The 16,512-nt window shown below is 43.4% G+C and overlaps 1 protein-coding gene and 1 non-coding gene across 6 annotated transcripts; both read right to left on the minus strand.

The window, feature by feature from the left end:
* Window positions 1-2,726: 2,726 nt before the first annotated feature.
* Window positions 2,727-12,986, minus strand: ZBED3 (zinc finger BED-type containing 3). 5 transcript variants are annotated; one of them, XM_032593367.1, is made up of 4 exons: window positions 12,879-12,986; window positions 6,420-6,458; window positions 4,859-4,994; window positions 2,727-3,907 (listed from the first exon to the last, which is right to left on the minus strand). In XM_032593367.1, exon 4 carries the CDS (start codon window positions 3,888-3,890, stop codon window positions 3,186-3,188), a length of 705 nt encoding a protein of 234 aa, XP_032449258.1. In that variant the 5' UTR covers window positions 3,891-3,907; window positions 4,859-4,994; window positions 6,420-6,458; window positions 12,879-12,986; the 3' UTR covers window positions 2,727-3,185. The 5 variants fall into 5 exon arrangements, with proteins under 5 accessions (XP_032449258.1, XP_032449255.1, XP_030179330.1 ...); XM_032593364.1 differs by lacking the exon at window positions 6,420-6,458 and adding an exon at window positions 6,497-6,569; XM_030323470.1 differs by lacking the exons at window positions 6,420-6,458; window positions 12,879-12,986 and adding exons at window positions 6,497-6,569; window positions 9,800-10,103.
* On the minus strand, window positions 6,697-6,834 carry LOC115526969. Its single transcript, XR_003972813.1, has one exon. It is a non-coding gene; the product is annotated as a small nucleolar RNA SNORA47 (small nucleolar RNA).
* Window positions 12,987-16,512: the final 3,526 nt, after the last annotated feature.

A 16,512-nucleotide genomic window follows, 5' to 3' on the forward strand; every position in this document is an offset into this window, starting at 1 on the left:
GGGGATTGTTGTTTTCTGATTTCTTCCTAGATTGGGGCATTGCATTTGCATTACTTGTGTAATGAAAAAAAAAAAATGTTTTAAGAAAAACATTCCTGATAATGACATACTAGTACAATTGATTGGATTCAAACCAAACAGCCCAATAATGGACACTTACATACAAAATGCCATGAACCCAGAGAAGTAAAGAATCGTCTCTAAATTAGAAATCAAGGAAAGCTACATGCAGGCAGTCAAATTTGAGCATGGTCTTTGAAATGGGTGGGATTTTTCATACTCAGAGTTTGAGGGGGCATTTCAAGTGGAGGGAAGGCCATAAGAACAGGACAGTCAGGAAGAACAAAGAGTCTAGTTTGGCTGGAGCATACAGTACATGTAGGGGAAGGGACAGATAAGATTGGCACCAGGGTGGGGGCACTTGAATGTCAGGCCACAAAGTTGAAGCTTAACGATGGGTGATGGGGCTGGGGGTGGGGGCTTTGAGCAGGAATTGTGATATAATCAATGCTGGCTTAGAACAGTTCCTTTGGCCAAGCTGAGTGTTAGCAAGGGGGCAACTGGGGAAGACAAGGATGGGAAGATGAACCCCAGATGAATGCTAAGTGAGGCTTGAGCTTAGCAGGTGGCATCAGAAGGAAGACAGGTGTGACACTTTATAGAAATAGCCTCAGTACATTAGGGGCCTAGGATTGAGTGAGATGAATTCAAACCTTTTTTCTTTTTTTCTTTTAGAGAGAGTGAGTGTGAGTGGGGGAGAGGGACAGAGGGGGAAAGAGAATTTTAAGCAGGCTCCATGCTCAGCAGAGCCCAACACAGATTCCATGCCCCTGGGATTATGACCTGAGCCAAAATCAAGAGTAGGATGCTCAACCAACTGAGCCACCCAGGTGTCCCTCAGTGAGATGAATTCAAATCCCACTCTCCCTCATCATTACTTAGTTCCCTGAGTTTGTCTCTTCCTCTACAAAATGGGCATAAGAATAATTAGGTCATGGGGTTGCTGCCCATGCACTTATTCTAAAGCATTTGGCACAGCTCTGGCACATGGTGCCAGTATACCTGGAATTAGAGCTAGGGAGGAAACTGGTGTTCACACAGTGACTAGCAAGGGAGATAGTGCAGCAGCTAGGAACAGGGCATCTGGAGGTATAGACTGGATTTGGATCTCAAAGCTACTACTTACAACCTACTTAGCCCCTATCTCCGTTTCCTTAGCTGTAAGTGGGCACAGTATTACCTCCTCAAGGAGCTGCTGTGAGAACAGAGTCAGATGGTACATGTACAGTGTGCAGTATATACCTAATACTTTCTCAGAGCCCCATAAATGTTATAATCGGGTGAGGGATGGGGATGTGGAACTGAAGAGATTTGCCCTTTCCATCTGCAGTGGCACGCTATACAGAGGTAGAGACACACAGCAGGGATTGGACATGAAGCCAGAACTTGGGAAGAAAACGTGAGGCTGGAGGCAGTCAGGAGTCACTGGCACAGAGGCAGATGAGCCAAGAATGAGCGCATAAATTGGCTTAAGGAAACAATCAGACAAACCCAGAATAAAGGGCATTCTAGAAGCCAGAGGGCTGGGACTCTCAAAAAGTGTCATGGAGGGGGGCCTGGGTGGCTCAGTCGGTTAAGTGGCCGACTTCGGCTCAGGTCATGATCTAGCGGTCCGTGAGTTCGAGCCCCGCGTTGGGCTCTGTGCTGACAGCTCAGAGCCTGGAGCCTGTTTCAGATTCAGTGTCTCCCTCTCTCTGACCCTCCCCCGTTCATGCTCTGTCTCAAAAATAAATGTTTAAAAAAAAAAGTGTCACGGAAAAAAAAGTAATAAGGGAGCTATTCCAGACTAAAAGAGACTAAAGTTATCAAAAAGTAATGTATGAACCTTGATTGGACCCTGTTTTGTAAGAAAGATAAAAAGACATTTTTGAGACAATGGGGAATTTTGATTAAGGACTCTATTAGAGGCTATTAGGATATATAGACTGAAATACTTCAGGATGAAATGCCATGTATGTTTGGGATAGAGGGCAGAGAAAATAAGGCAATATGTTAAGTGTTCAGTCTAGGTGGAGGGTATATGTGGGTGTTCATTTTACTAGCAAGATGAAGGCTGAAAACAAATTATATTCAGCTTATGGGTCTAGTGTAGAATGGGAAGCTGACCTCCAGGAAAAGACTTAAGTATGGGGAGGAAATACAGGCAGCAAAGATGACTGGACCCCCCTTGGGTAGTGTTAAGCTGGTGACAGTCAAGCTGGGCAAATCTTTCTTTTTAGTACAAGGGGAGACTTGCTGCTGAGGAACCAGAGTAGTCTGGGGAAGGGAGGGAATGAGTCAGAGGAAAGGAGAAACGGTAATGGAGCAAAGGTCCAGTAAAGGTGGAAGGGGAATGGATGCAAACGGGAAGAAGTAAAGGTGACCTCAGATGGGAGAGATGTCTTCTCTTGTGGCCCAGAAGTGAGGACTGTTTTGTGGGGAACCAAGCTCCCTTCCTAAGGAGGGAGGAGCTCATGTTTTGCTAGTAAGGAAGCGTAAGGCACAAACGCACCACAGCTGCCACTGGGTCTTCAACGGAAAGGGAACAGCTGGGGTGCGCTCTCTTCAAGCTGGGGAGCAAACAGGGGTTCTCCCAGATTGCTCTGATGAGGCACTAGGATGACAGGGTAAAGAACAGTTGTGGAGGCTAAATGGCCCCCTTTTCAGAACCTCGTGCCTGGCAAAGCCAACTTGCCAAAGATTTATTCATGAGGAAACAAATAAAACTCTCCTTGGATAAAACGCTCGATCCTCATTTCCGTGCTCCCTCCACCCTGGGTTCCCCTGGCGGGTGTCCAGCCACGTGGTGTGGCAGTCTTTGGTACCTATGGAAGTTACAGGACTCCGGGTAATATAGGACGGAGCTGTCCTTCCAAAAGGAGTTGCAGGAAAACCACCTCCTTGCACCGAAGCCCAACAGCAAAGGAGGCCCCTGGAGCTGGTGCTCCCAGGCATCCCGGGGCGTGGCGGGGCACAGAGCGTTAAGTGATTTTTGGTTCTGCTCTGGTTTCCTAAGTGCTTCTCAAATGTCCACATTTGGAGATCTTGGTGGGCCTGAGATTCAGCTCCCAGGTGAGGCTGATCCGTGGACCACTCTTGGAGTAGCGCTGGCACGGGAGGGGTTGGGAGTGGAAAGAGGCCCAGACCTACAGGACCTTGGTAATTATGTAGCCGTCCCTCTCCCCCAAGGGCTCTTCTTTGAGCGGAGTCTGCAGCGGAGTAGAGGCCAAGGCCAGGGCGCCTTCGCGGCGGCTCACTTCCCGCAGCCGCCCCTGCAGCGCCTCCCTCTCGGCCTGCAGCTCCCGCCGCGCCTGGGCCGCCGCGCGCTCCTCCTCCTGCAGGGCCCTGCGCCTCAGCTCCAGGGCGCGCTCGCCCTGCTCCACCGCCGCCTCGCGCCGCGCCAGCTCGCGCTCGCGCAGGCTGCAGCGCACGGCCAGCGCGCCCATCTGCTCCAGCAGGCGCGCCCAGTCGCCCTCGGCCGAGGGCCCGCGAGGAGGCGGCGGCGGCGGCAGCGGGCCCGGGGCGGCGGCCGGCGAGCTGCGGGCGGAGCTCTTCTCCAGCTCCCGTCGATGCGCGCTCTTGAGGTGCCTCCACAGCGCCGGGGTGCCCGAGTGGAAGCCCGGGCCGCGGCTCACCTGCTCCCCGCACAGCCGGCAGGTGGCCCACTGGCCCGCCGCGTGGCCCGGGCGCGCGGGGGCCAGGTGAAAGTAGCCCCAGGCCTCGCAGTAGGGCGCCCCCAGGCGGCCGGGAGGGGCCGGGGCCAGGCCGGGACACGGGCCGCCCTGCGCCGCCGTAGCGTCGTCTGGCGCGCCGCTGTCTTCCATGGGCGTCGTCGGCTCGTCACTCCTCATTCTCTCCGCGGCGGCGTCTGCGTTCGAGGGAGAAACAGGTAAGGGCAGCCACCAGCCACACACACACACACGCTCACAACTGAGGAAACTCCTTCCGTTCGGGTAGTACCTGGGGTTCTTTTTCAGTGTTAACGGTTTATTCCTCAGAAAATGTTCAACGTGTCCAGGCCTTCTTCCCTGAACTAGAAACGCTCTTCAAAATCACGTGGGTCCGCAGCTAGCGGGTAGTTACACTAAAAACTGGGAAGCCAAGCTTCTTCAGTGGAAAAACCAGCTAAATAAGTGCTCTTGTATGTATGAGTTTTAACTTTTTATTTTTTTTAATGCTTTTATTTATTTTTGAGAGAGAGCGTGAGCGGGACACGGGCAGAGAGAGGGAGAGACAGAATCCGAAGCAGGCTCCAGGCCCGGAGCTGTCAGCACAGAGCCCCACATGGGCTCGAACTCATGAACTGTGAGATCATGACCTGAGCTGAGCTCACAGCCTTAACCGACTGAGCCACCCAGGCGCCCCTTTCCTTTTCTTCTTAAAAAGAAGGCACGAGGTTCTGAAAAGGGGGCCATTTAGCCTCCACAACTGTTCTTTACCCTGTCATCCTAGTGCCTCATCAGAGCAATCTGGGAGAACCCCTGTTTGCTCCCCAGCTTGAAGAATTCTTTTCAGAATAAGAGCAAGGCTCCGTTTTGTTTTCTTAGTGTTAGGGAACCAACTGTAGAAACGAGCTGAAAAGAAAGCTTTGGGAATGAAAAATGTGTTTCTTACACTTTAGGGGGGAAAGTGCCAGTTGAACAGCCTTCTAAAAACCTCTCAATGAGGGAACTTTTTTCAAAGTAAGTCTTTGTTTTGTAAATTTAAAAACAACGTGCTTATGAGGAAAATGGCAGCACTAAAAACCACTAAAACTTTAGTTTTAAAAATGTATGTCTTTAGGAAAACAAAAATACAAAGCAGTTTTCTAAATCGTTACCTTTAAATTAGGTATTAGGCCATGTCCTGTCGGCCTTGGGGGGTCCCTGTCATTGCCTCATGGTTTCCAGCCAATGTAAGTTCTCAGGTGGACACACTGAGCAGGAATCCTGAGTTCTGAAGAACCATCAGCAGTGCTAGGAGTAAATTCAGAGGACAGGCAGTGAGTAAAAGAAATTCAGCAAACCGCCCCCTAAACATAGATACTAGAAATGCTGGCTAGCACCATGTTCGAGTGTTCATGTTTTTCTGACCCTGTCACAGGTGCTCCAGTTACAAAACAAAATTTGTTTTCTTTATTGCTCATCACAATGCAGTGTTCCCTTCTATATATTTAAAAGATAAAAGGCTTGATCACTACTTTTAATGAAAGAAGAAAATAAAGAAAAGTAAGAGCTACTTGCTCTGTCCAACGTGTATGTTGTTAAAAGGATCCAAACACAACCCAATGACTGTCGCTGCAAAGTCTTTTCTGTTAATTTATCATAGCAATAACCTACCAACCAAGGGGGAATAGAAAAGGTGAAGTTGATTCTTCAGAAAGTAGCTTCACAAAGGACCAAATGTGTGATTCTAAACAACTTTGTTCTGGAACTTTAAAAATAGTAAGAGAACACGTGGAAGACTTGGAGCTCTTCTGAGAATTTATTTCAGGGGGAATATCAAGGCCAAGATGTGCCGTGAGATAGTCAGTGCCCATTCATACTGTCAGGCTTTGAGCCAGCAGCAGTGGAGGTAGTAAACTTCCAGCATCTTTTTGGTTAAACGTTAACTGGGAATGATGGAGGGCAAAGTTGGAAAAATAAGTTGCTATAATAGCAGTAGTGTTTAGCGTAAGCTTTTATTTCAATTGCTAAGATTCTTGTTACAGATACATTACAGTTTTCCAAAGCTCACTTTTCCCCCACCAAGCAAGTCTAATCAGGCTCAGGCATGACCTTTAACATATCGCTCGTATTTTTAAAAAAAGAAGGAATTTACCAGAATCATCAAAAAAGACAAGTAAGTACCAGGCTTCTTCTAACAAAAGAAATAGCTATTTACATATCTTCTGATACATTAGGCATTGATTTGAATATGGTTACTCATGAAGGCCAATTATTATAAAACATCTTTAAAAATTAAAGGCTAGACTTCCTCCTAGAGATTTACTAAATCCCTGAAGTCCACAAAAGGGGAGTAATAGGATGAGGAGGGGAGTTACAGACCACTTTCAAGGATAATTTTCTTTACGCTTAGTAAACATTATGGTTATATAACATTATGGGTAGTCAACAGACCAGATTTTAGTATTAGACTTTGTTTTTGTTACCCAAATTTACCTAAAAATTTTTTTTTTAGAATTCCATTTCGTCTACAGTGGAATCTTTTCTTTTCAGAGTTCCTTGTTTTATTGCTAAACATAAACAAAAGTGGAGAGAATAGTATTATGAATCCTTGTTTTTTTATAAATTAAAAGAGATTTAAAGGTATTCTAGAATATCAAGACTATTACTTTGAATTCTGATATGCTTTCTTGAGCTGGGGGTTGAAAACTATGCATAAGCTGTAGACTGTCTTACCTGTGCCACACTCTGAGAGTGATCATTACTGATGTGCCCCTAAAAGTACCAGAGGTGAACAATTAGTCATGCTTTACCTCCCTGCAAGATGTCTCTGGGTTTCTTCAAAATCTGGGATGCCCAGAGGAGTGCCACATACATGAATGCCATCTGTTACAAGAGTGAAGGTGGAAAAAAAGAGTGAGAAGCACTGATTCTGATGTCTTAATCAGAATTAAGACTTAGTGGACTTAGACTTAGTGGACTGCCTCATCTGAGCCATAGACAAGCAGCACTACAAATGTCGGCCAGCACAGCGCTGCCCCTCCAAGGGCAGCAGAGGGACATCCTCTGCCTTGGCAGGCCTTCGCTCTCGGAGGTCTTAACCGGTGGAAGGCAGCACAGTACTGAACTGCCTCACCTTCTCAGTCCTCCGCATACGGCTACATTCTGGTTCAATACAGTCTTCTGTTCAGACTAAGTATCTAAACGGTGACCAGCAGTCTGTGGCCACAAGTCATAACAGCCTTTCTAGTTCTGCTAAACAACCCCTCAGCTTGTTTCAACTTTTCCTACAGTGCAGAGGGAGGGAAGCCTCCTAGCCAACCATCTTGGCTTGGAAGAGAAGCCTTAGTTAGCATCTTCAGTCACAACCCTAATACACAAAGAGCTCTAACAAACTGTCAAGAAAAAGACAAATAACCCAATAAAAAAATGGGCAAGAAATATGAATAGGCAAATGACCTAAGAACAAAGTTAGATGGCCAAGAAATATGTGAAAAGATACACATCACTTCTATTCAGGGAAGTGCTATTAAAATAACAATAAGGTCTCAGATCCGTCACACTAACAAAAATGAAGAGGTCTGTCAGCCAAAGCTAGAAGGGAGGCAAAGAAAAGGATACGCTCATACATTACTAGTGGAGATGTGAAGGCTTTTAGGAAAGCAATCTGGCAATTTCTATTAATTAAAAATAAATATAATCAGGGATCCACTCCTGGGAATCTATTCTGTAGAACTAAAAGTACTAATACGTAAAGTAATGTATTAGGATATTTACTACAGTATTATCTGGGATGTCAAAAAACTGGAAACATGGGAACACCTGTCAGAGAATAGCTGGGTAAATAATGTGTTCACACCAGGGAATTTTGTGCAGCCATTCAAAGCATGGATTGGAACTCTGCTAGATGACCTAGAGGGATTTCTGGAGGAACTCTACAGGGAGAAAAGTCAGATGAAGTATGTATAATATGTCATTATTATTAAATAATATATAGATCTATGTAGGATATATTAAGATTTTATATATATCTGAAGAGAAATAAGGAGATACACGGTTGGTTGAGGGACGGTTGAGGGGGTGGCAGCTAGTGTGAAAGGAGAAAGGGAAGCATCCAACACAAAAGAGGAAAAAGGTACTAAGAAAGCATGCACATCTGTGGACACATTTAGGTAGACTACATATATGGCAGGGTCTGTACATATGTAGAGAGCAAGATGGAGTCACTCATGTCAGGCAAGGATGTAATGAATCAAGAAAGCAGACAAGGGTGATGAGCTGAGAACAGATACTGCTAAAACTGTTAACAGCCTGGGGGCACCCAGAACTGATAACCAGCCAAACCAAGGGAGCCTGGAAGAAACGAGAACCGATAATCATTAGACCCAGAAGAAGTCTGAAAGGGCTAGACTGATGAAACTCGTTTAAAAAGGGAAGATTTTTGAGGCAAACTGCCAGATTCTCCAGATGCTGACCCTTCCATGTCCCACTGGCATCAGGCAACTGCCACTGAAGGCTCTGCTCGTTTGATCTCTGAAAGTGATGGAGATCCTCCACTGCTTGAACACAGTAAGCAGGAAGCGCTGAGTGGACCCATACTGGTCAAGGCCTCATCCCAGCTGTGTGCTCATGGACTGACTTCGCATTTCATTCATTAACTTACCCTTACTGTATCTTTCTTGTTTTGCGTGTCATGTACGACCCCAAGTTAAATGCGTAGTGAAAGGTCTTTGAGTTTGGAATTCTGAATCTGCTTTACAATTATGTTAACCTTGCTTTATGATTAAATAAAGCTGACATTGTGGAAAGACAGAACTTGTGTACATGCCTTCACAGAGTGCTTGTGACAGCATAAATACAAAATAATTTAATGAAACAATCCTTGGGTATGTGAGCTCAGGCTGGGCTAAGCAACCTTAACTATGGAGACTGGAGGATCAGTCCGATGGGGCATAGGGTGCTGCCATCTGGTCGTGGAAGGAACCCAGTGTGGAGGGTTGCTCGATATCAGGTGGTTTGCTGTGCCCTGCCTGAGCAGAAGGAGAGTCTTGATCCACACCTCACTCATCTCCCTAGCACAGGCGGGCACTCAAGGGACACTGCATTCAGTGTAATGACCTGACTCTACTTTTCTTAGGCCCAGTTCACCAAGTCCCAATCTCCCCATCTGTCAAGGGAAATGATAAGATTATCTGCCTCTAAACTGGTGGCTCAAATCAAATAATGCAGATGATCTCACTGTTGGACTCTCTAGTGCTATATCATATAAATTCAAGGCATGAGCAAAAAGAAACTACCAGCATTTACTGTTCATACATGCCCACATTAAGATCTTAGTAGCTAAAGGCAGTGTTATTTTTCTCTTTGACATTCTATTATTCACTACAATAGGTAGTTTAAGTTGGAAGAATTCCCTTGAGGGTTTTTGAATATAAAAAACAAAGAATCACAGATCCACCTTCCCTCCCCAACCAAATTTATTTTCATTTCCTAAATTGACCTGCATGCAAATTAGGTTGCTCACCTCTCAGGTAGAAAATGATGGAGGAAAAAAAAATTGATGGGGAGGTCTGGTTTCCTGGAGCCCTTTGATATGCATTTCTTCCTTACCAAGTACCCAACAAAAACACACACCTATTAACTTATGGTTAGCTAATATGAAGAAAATGAAAAATAAGAACTCCCTAAATTTTTCCTTAGTTTTTTTTTTAAGACAGAGGTTTTTTTTTTGTTTGTTTTTATGTTTATTTTTGAGAGACAGAGAATATACACCTATGAGTGAGGGAGGCACAGAGAGAGAGGGTGACAGAATCCAAAGCAGGCTCCTCGCTGTTGGCACAAAGCCCAGCATGGGCCCCGAACCCATGAACCAGGAGATCATGACCTGAGCCAAAGTAGGATGCTCAACAGACTGAACCACCTAGGTGCTCTTCTGCTTAAACAGTTTTTAAATTATAAGAAAGGTGCCAATGAATGTGATTATTTTGCTTACATCCATTCACTCCATCTATTCTCATTCAAATTGCTCATTGTGCACCTGCTCAGGGTCAGGCAAGGGCTTACTACCCAGGATGCCAAGAGAAGACCCACATAGTCCATCCCCTCCAGAAGCTTACCGTCTGGTGAGGAGAGATGTTTCCAGCAATAATTCTGATACAGGTGGTAAAGGTCAGAGCAGTGTTCACTCATGAGGGTGAATTCCATCACACGGTGTCCATGCTGGGGAAAGGTAGGCCTTAGGGGCCCTATACAACTGTTCATGCAGAGATTGCTGCTTCAGCAGCTCTTCCCTTTCCACCTCCTTCAGGGCCCAAAAACACATTGCCACTAGTGCTAACTCTCACCAAGTTCTTTAGTCTTATAACTAGACCTCCAAGCTCATATTTTATTTTTTTAAGTTTATTTATTTATTTTGAGAGAAAGCAAGAGCATGAGTGGGAGAGGGGCAGAGAGAGGGAGACAGAATCCCAAGCAGGCTCCATGCTGTCAGCACAGAGCCTGACATGGGGCTCGATCTCACAAACCCTGAGATCATAATCTGGGCCAAAATCAAGAGTCAGATACTTAACCAACTGAGCCACCCAGGTGCCCTCCAGCTGATATTTTAAAATAAAATTTCTTATTCTTCTTCTTTTTTTTTTTTTTTTTTTTTTAACTAGGCTCCATGCCCAACATGGTGCTTGAACTCAAGACCCTGAGATCGAGTCGGGTGCTCTACCAATTGAGCCAGACAGGTGCTCCTAAAATAAAATTTCTTGATGCTAAATGAAAGTAGCTAGGGGCACCTGGGTGGCTCAGTTGGTTCAGCCTCTGACTCTTGGTTTTGGCTCAGGTCATGATCTCTTGGTTTGTGGGTTCGACCCCCATGTTGGGCTCTGTGCTGACAGCATGGTGCCTGCTTGGGATTCTCTCTCCCTCTCTATTTGCTCCTTCCCAGCTCATGTGCACATTCTCTCTCTAAATAAATAAGTAAACAAAAAAAAAAAAAAGTGGCTAGCATGAAATGAACAGTAGAAGTTTTTTAGTCCAGTTTCAGAGGAAAAAAAGCTGAAAGAAAAGCAGATTTTTGTTATTTCATGGAAGAGGAGAGAGTAGTAGTGTACCACCCTCTGCTCTCTCCCAAAGGGAGTTTCATTTGAGTATCCACTATCTGGAAGGGATGGTAAGAAGTTAAAGGCCGTGGAAGATAATAAATTCACATGAATTACTTCAAACTGCATTTAAAGTTTTATTTGCAGTTCTCTGAAGTTCCAGTCTTCTCAAAACCTATCAGATTAAAATGCAGATTCTTCAGTATGACCCCCCTGAATACCAGTATAGAGAATAAGGGAGATCAAAACCTGGATGAGTAATTTGTGTAAATATGTGTGTATGTACATAAAAAACATGACTGGAACATTAAAAATCATCCTATAAAACAAACTAATTTTTTTATTTTACACTTCAACCTGAACATAGACAACATATTAGGCAGGCTAAAGGCCAAAGAACCAGGCAGTGTTCTCAAAAGGGAATAACAAATGAATTATAGCTGTATTTGTCCTTCCACACCCAAGGCCAATCACTTCAGATGGATTAATCTGGCAGGATTACAAACAAGTATGTGTAGGTTGAGCCTGGATTTTCGTAAGAAATTCACACTAATGCAAAATCCACATAGATTTGTGTGGAAACAATAAAAACATTTTCATTTACTTCATCCACCAGTAACTTTAATCAAAGCAGAACATAATAATTAAAACAAATAATTAGCCTTGACAATTGAGCCAGATATCAAGGAAAACACAATTCATTCATCTTTTACTTGTCCATTTCTGTAGAAATATTAGTTTACTAATATTAATTAATGAATTAATCTGTTTATAAACAAATCGAGACAATTAGAAAAACTAGTCTGGAATCACCAGGCTGAAGACTTTGATGAAGTTAAAAACCAAGTAAAGTGTAGATACTTGGCTCAGGCAAGAAAGGGATAAGTTTGAAAATATTAGATAAAGGTTACACATGGACTTTAAAAAAATTTACTGGACCCACAACTAATTATATGGAGAGTCAGAGATGTTCTCTACGTGTCTTAAGCCAAACTCTTAGATACCTCTACCATTAGCTAAAAGGCTCTGATGTATTCTCTATTAATGCATTTTTTTAAATGAAAATTTTCTACCCTGAAGTGGATCTTTAGTTCAGGCCTACATTACTTTAATACATATGTTCCTGAAAAGAAGGGTGTTGATCCATTTTGTCTTGTAAAATGCATACTTTGATATGAATTAGAAGAATTTAAAGCTGTCCTACTTTGAAGGCCTTTGTAACAAAGAATTTTTAATTGAGAATTTCCTTGTTTCGGCTCTTGGCCATTTTACACATTGTTGTATCCTTTTTATTGTCCTTTGCCTCAAGCTATTTTTGGCCAAAAAGGGTGTACAAATAATAGATTAATGCGAAGTGCATAAAATAATTACCCTAATTATGTTAATTTATTAAGCTCGCTCTACAGCAGTTTCTCTTAAACACTGTATCCATGTAGTCTGGGCTAATTAGAAGTTCGGATGGTGGTTATTTTTTTCTTTCATGGAAGGAAAAATAATTTTGCTTGGTAAGCTTGGGGCATTTGTCTACTGTCAGTAGTTACAGCAAACTGCTCCTGTGTACTCAGAGAGGATCAGAAAATTCTTTTGTTTGAGCATCATGGAAGTGGGGGCAGGGATTGTTTGAGCATTTGGCTCGCATTCCGTTTTCTCTTCTCCAAAATTTGAGACCTTAAGATAATCTCAGAGAAAGAGCACACTACAGGGCACCCAACCACTTGCACTGTTAAAAGTGTGACTGCAAAAAAGGCAATTTTACTAAAAAGGAGAGCAGATGATTTTCGATATTCCCAAATAACTTTTTTGAAGGGATACTGTGGAGGAGCAAAAATGAGGTGCTAAAAGAAGCTGATCGGTGCCTTTATTCAGACTTTGGGGCCACACGCATCTTTTACACCGGGGACAACCTGACCACAGCGAAGGAAGGGCACGTCCGGCGGCCTCTGCACCAGACAGCCTGTGATAATAGCGGACACTGGCGTTTGCGGGTCGAAGGCTCACCTGCGGCCCCGAGGCTTGTGGCTGGTCCCCTCCCCCCACCCCTGGCCTGCCGCGCCCTGACCCAGCCTCGGGGAGCGCCACAGCATGCGTGGTGGCGCACACTCACCCCATCACCCCCGAAGCGTGGCGGGAGCGGAAGGCGGGCTGGAAGTCTGGGATCGCCCGGTCGCCTCCAGGATCCTCGCAGACATTTTGTCCTGTGCGGAAACCACTGCGCGCGTCTCCCTTAAAGACACAGCGTTCAATTCACGCTTCTGGGGGTAAAAGTGGGGGTGGGGTGGTAACGTGTGGCCTATAGGGGAAAGGACTGGGGAGTCACTCCTTAACTATCCAGGTCCACGAGTGACAGACTTGTGGTTGCCAAGGTTTAAAAATTATACAATTGTTTAGTGCTTTTAGAAAATCTAATTTTTATTTTATACTTTTACATTAACCTTCCAAGACCTGGATTCCTATCTTGAGTCTGAGTGCAGTTTGCATCTTTTCAGGTTCAAGGAGTCTGATGGTTCAAGTTGTTGCCAACTGAACCATGGTCTGGACAGATAAAGGTTGGGCCCGTTGGTGCTCTAAAACTTAACGCTAGCTAGTGGTATCAGTCACCTTTTCATGGATTATGTTGAGGTAACAACCCCTACAACTCAGTGATTTACAATAACAAAGATTCACTTCTCAAGCAGATTATATCTGCTGCAGGTATCTTTGGCTCTATTCCACTAGTTTCATTCACTCCAGGCTCCAGGTTCAAAGATCAACTTTTTTGGGACACACTCACCTCACCACGTGCTGGAATCAACTTTGAGGGAAGAGGAGTCCTGGTTTGTAGTGTTTGCTGTTTCCATGATGTAAATACTCACCTATGATGTAAAAACCCACCATGGCCGATTTCAAGCTACTTTTAACAAGCTACTGTTAACAAGTTTAACAAGTGGCTTGCCAAATTTCTGGAAATGTTACAGTCAGCCCTTATACACCACTGGTAGGTGCTGCTCTTAAAACTTAAAACACATTCTGTGCACCTCAGTTCTGCTCACATTTTATTGGCCAAAGCAAGTCATATGACAAAGCCTGTTGTCAGTGGGGCCAGAAAGTACACTCTCAAAAGGAAACCTTGCAAGTTATATGACAATGGGCAGAGATTGTATAATTCTCTTAAAAGGAGGACAGGAAATTTTTGGTTACAATAATATAGTCCACTTATATGCTTTGGTTCAAGTAGTTTTTTTTCAACCTTATTTTTCTATAAATTAGACATTTTTCTAAGTTTCAAAGCCTATTAATGAAATTTCTCCTTACCATTCCAAGAATGGTTTCAGAAGAAACTGGTCGGATGTCTTACAAGGGATAATTTTGCAATGTGAAGATTAACTATCAGGTTAATGTTTTTCTTCTTAGAAGGATACTTAATGCTGTGGATGTCTGCTTAAAAGAATAGTAACTAGTATAAATGAATCTGGTTAAGTCATCTCTTATTCATGGCTTAATTCATAAACAAAATTTTAAAGTTTATTGTTATCTGGCAATCCTTTTAGCAAGAGGCTTTATTTACTAAAAAAAAATTTTAACGTTTATTCTTGACAGAGAGAGAGAGAGACAGAGCATGAGTTGGGGAGGGGCAGAGAGCGAGGGAGACCCAGAATACAAACAGGCTCCAGGCTCTGAGCTGTCAGCACAGAGCCCGACACGGGTCCCGAATTCATGGACTGTGAGATCATGACCTGAGCTGAAGTCGGGCGCTCAACCAACTCAGCCACCCAGGCACCCCTATTTATTTATTTATTTATTTATTTTTAACGTTTATTTATTTTTGAGAGGCAGAACAGAGCGTGAGCTGGGTCAGAGAGAGAGGGAGACAGAATCCAAAGCAGGCTCCAGGCTCTGAGCTGTCAGCAGAGCTGACAGGGCTCAAACCCACTGACCTTGAGATCATGACCTGAGCTGAAGTCAGATGCTTAACCGACTGAGCCACCCTGGCGCCCCTAACAACAGGCTTTATTACTTTGAGTACTTTAAAAATCCATTTTTTAGAGTGACCAGGTAATGAGGTACATGATATTTTCATTAGTTCATAGAATAGTTTTTACTAAGTGCTGGTTGTGAACAAAGCACTGTCCTAAACCCGAGTAGGAGTCTGGAAATTGGAGAGACCATTCCTGCCCTCAGGAAGATTATACTTCAGTAAGACAGTAAGACAAATTCAACTCCAAGAAGAAAGTGGAAAGTTATATAAGAGGAAACATTCAAGTGCCACACCAATTTGAGAACAGCTCTTTTTTTTTTTTTTTTTTTTTTTTACTGGCAGCATTTAACCAAAATTTGAAAAAGGGTAGGATTTGGACTCTTGAAATTACATGTTTGTTATCCTAGCAAGATGTGTTTTGGATTTATTTTCAAAGTCCAGAGAAACAGAGTCTCTTTGTCTTCTGTGTTTGATTCAATGCCTAAACTTTCTTATAATCTAAAACCTCTTTCTTATAGTTTTAAATTAACTTCTAAATAAATTATAAAATATTTCTCAAATACCTAATAACTCTTCTTCTTTGCCCCACACTTTTCAGGTTTCAGCAAGAAAAATGCTCTTCAATTCTTGTTTTGGTAGTGGCAGTTCCCCTAACCTTCATCATGCATTTATTTTTTTTAAAGTTTACTTATTTATTTTGAGAGAGAGAGAGAGAGAGAGAGAATATGAGTGGGGTAGGGACAGAGAAAGAGGGAGAGAGAATTCTAAGCAGGATCCACACTGACAGAGACAGAGACTAACATGGGGCTTGAACTTTTGAACTGTGAGATCATGACCTGAGCTGAAATCAAGAGTCAGATCCTTAACTGATTGAACCACCCAGGAGCCCCCATCATACATTTAACAATAAATAAATAACATTTAGTTTTCATCAGAAGACCTCACTTCTCTCCCCTCCTCTGGAAGTTGGCAAAGCATTAAGACCTGCATTTCATTGGTAACATGGAATATTTACTCACCAGATGCTTGCCAAAGATTATAGCCTTGAAATCTGCTGTCTGACCTTACCAAAAACCCATTGTGAGAAACCTATTTATGGAGATTACCTCAAAGACATAAAATTATAGAGCTGTGTACTTGGACCATACTCTTTTGGTACATTCTATATGTGCTTTTGGTCTGTAGTTTCCTTGTGGCATTTTTGTCTGGTTTTGGTGTCAGAGTAATACTGGCCTCATAAAATGAGTTGAAAAGTATTCTTTCCTCCTTTCTGGAAGAGTTTGCAAGTAACTGGTGTTTATTTGTTTGTTTGTTTTTAATGTTTGGTAGAATTCAGCAGTGAAGCCATTTGGGCCTGGGCTTTATGAGTAGTTTTTTAATTACTAATTTAATTATTTCATTTGTTATAGGTCTATTCAGATCGTCTCTTCCTTCTTGTTTTCTTTTTTAAATTTTTTTAAAAATTTTATTTTAGTGAGAGAGTATGCCCAAGTGGGGGAGAGAGGCAGAGGGAGAGACAGAGAGAATTGTAAGCAGGCTTTAAGCTCATCATGGAGCCCAACATAGGGCCCAGTCCTTGACCCTGGGATCACGACCTGAGCCACAATAAAGAGTTGGACACTCAACTGGTTGAGCCACCCAGGCGCCCCCATCTCTTCCTTCTTGAGTCAGTTTTGGTAGTTTGTATCTTTCTAGGAATTTGTCTATTTCATCCAAGGTGCCTAATGTGTTGATGTACAGTTGTGCCTATTATTCCTTAATTAACTTTTTTTATTTCTGCAAG

Source organism: Lynx canadensis, chromosome A1, assembly GCF_007474595.2.
Source record: "Lynx canadensis isolate LIC74 chromosome A1, mLynCan4.pri.v2, whole genome shotgun sequence".
NCBI lineage: Eukaryota > Metazoa > Chordata > Mammalia > Carnivora > Felidae > Lynx > Lynx canadensis.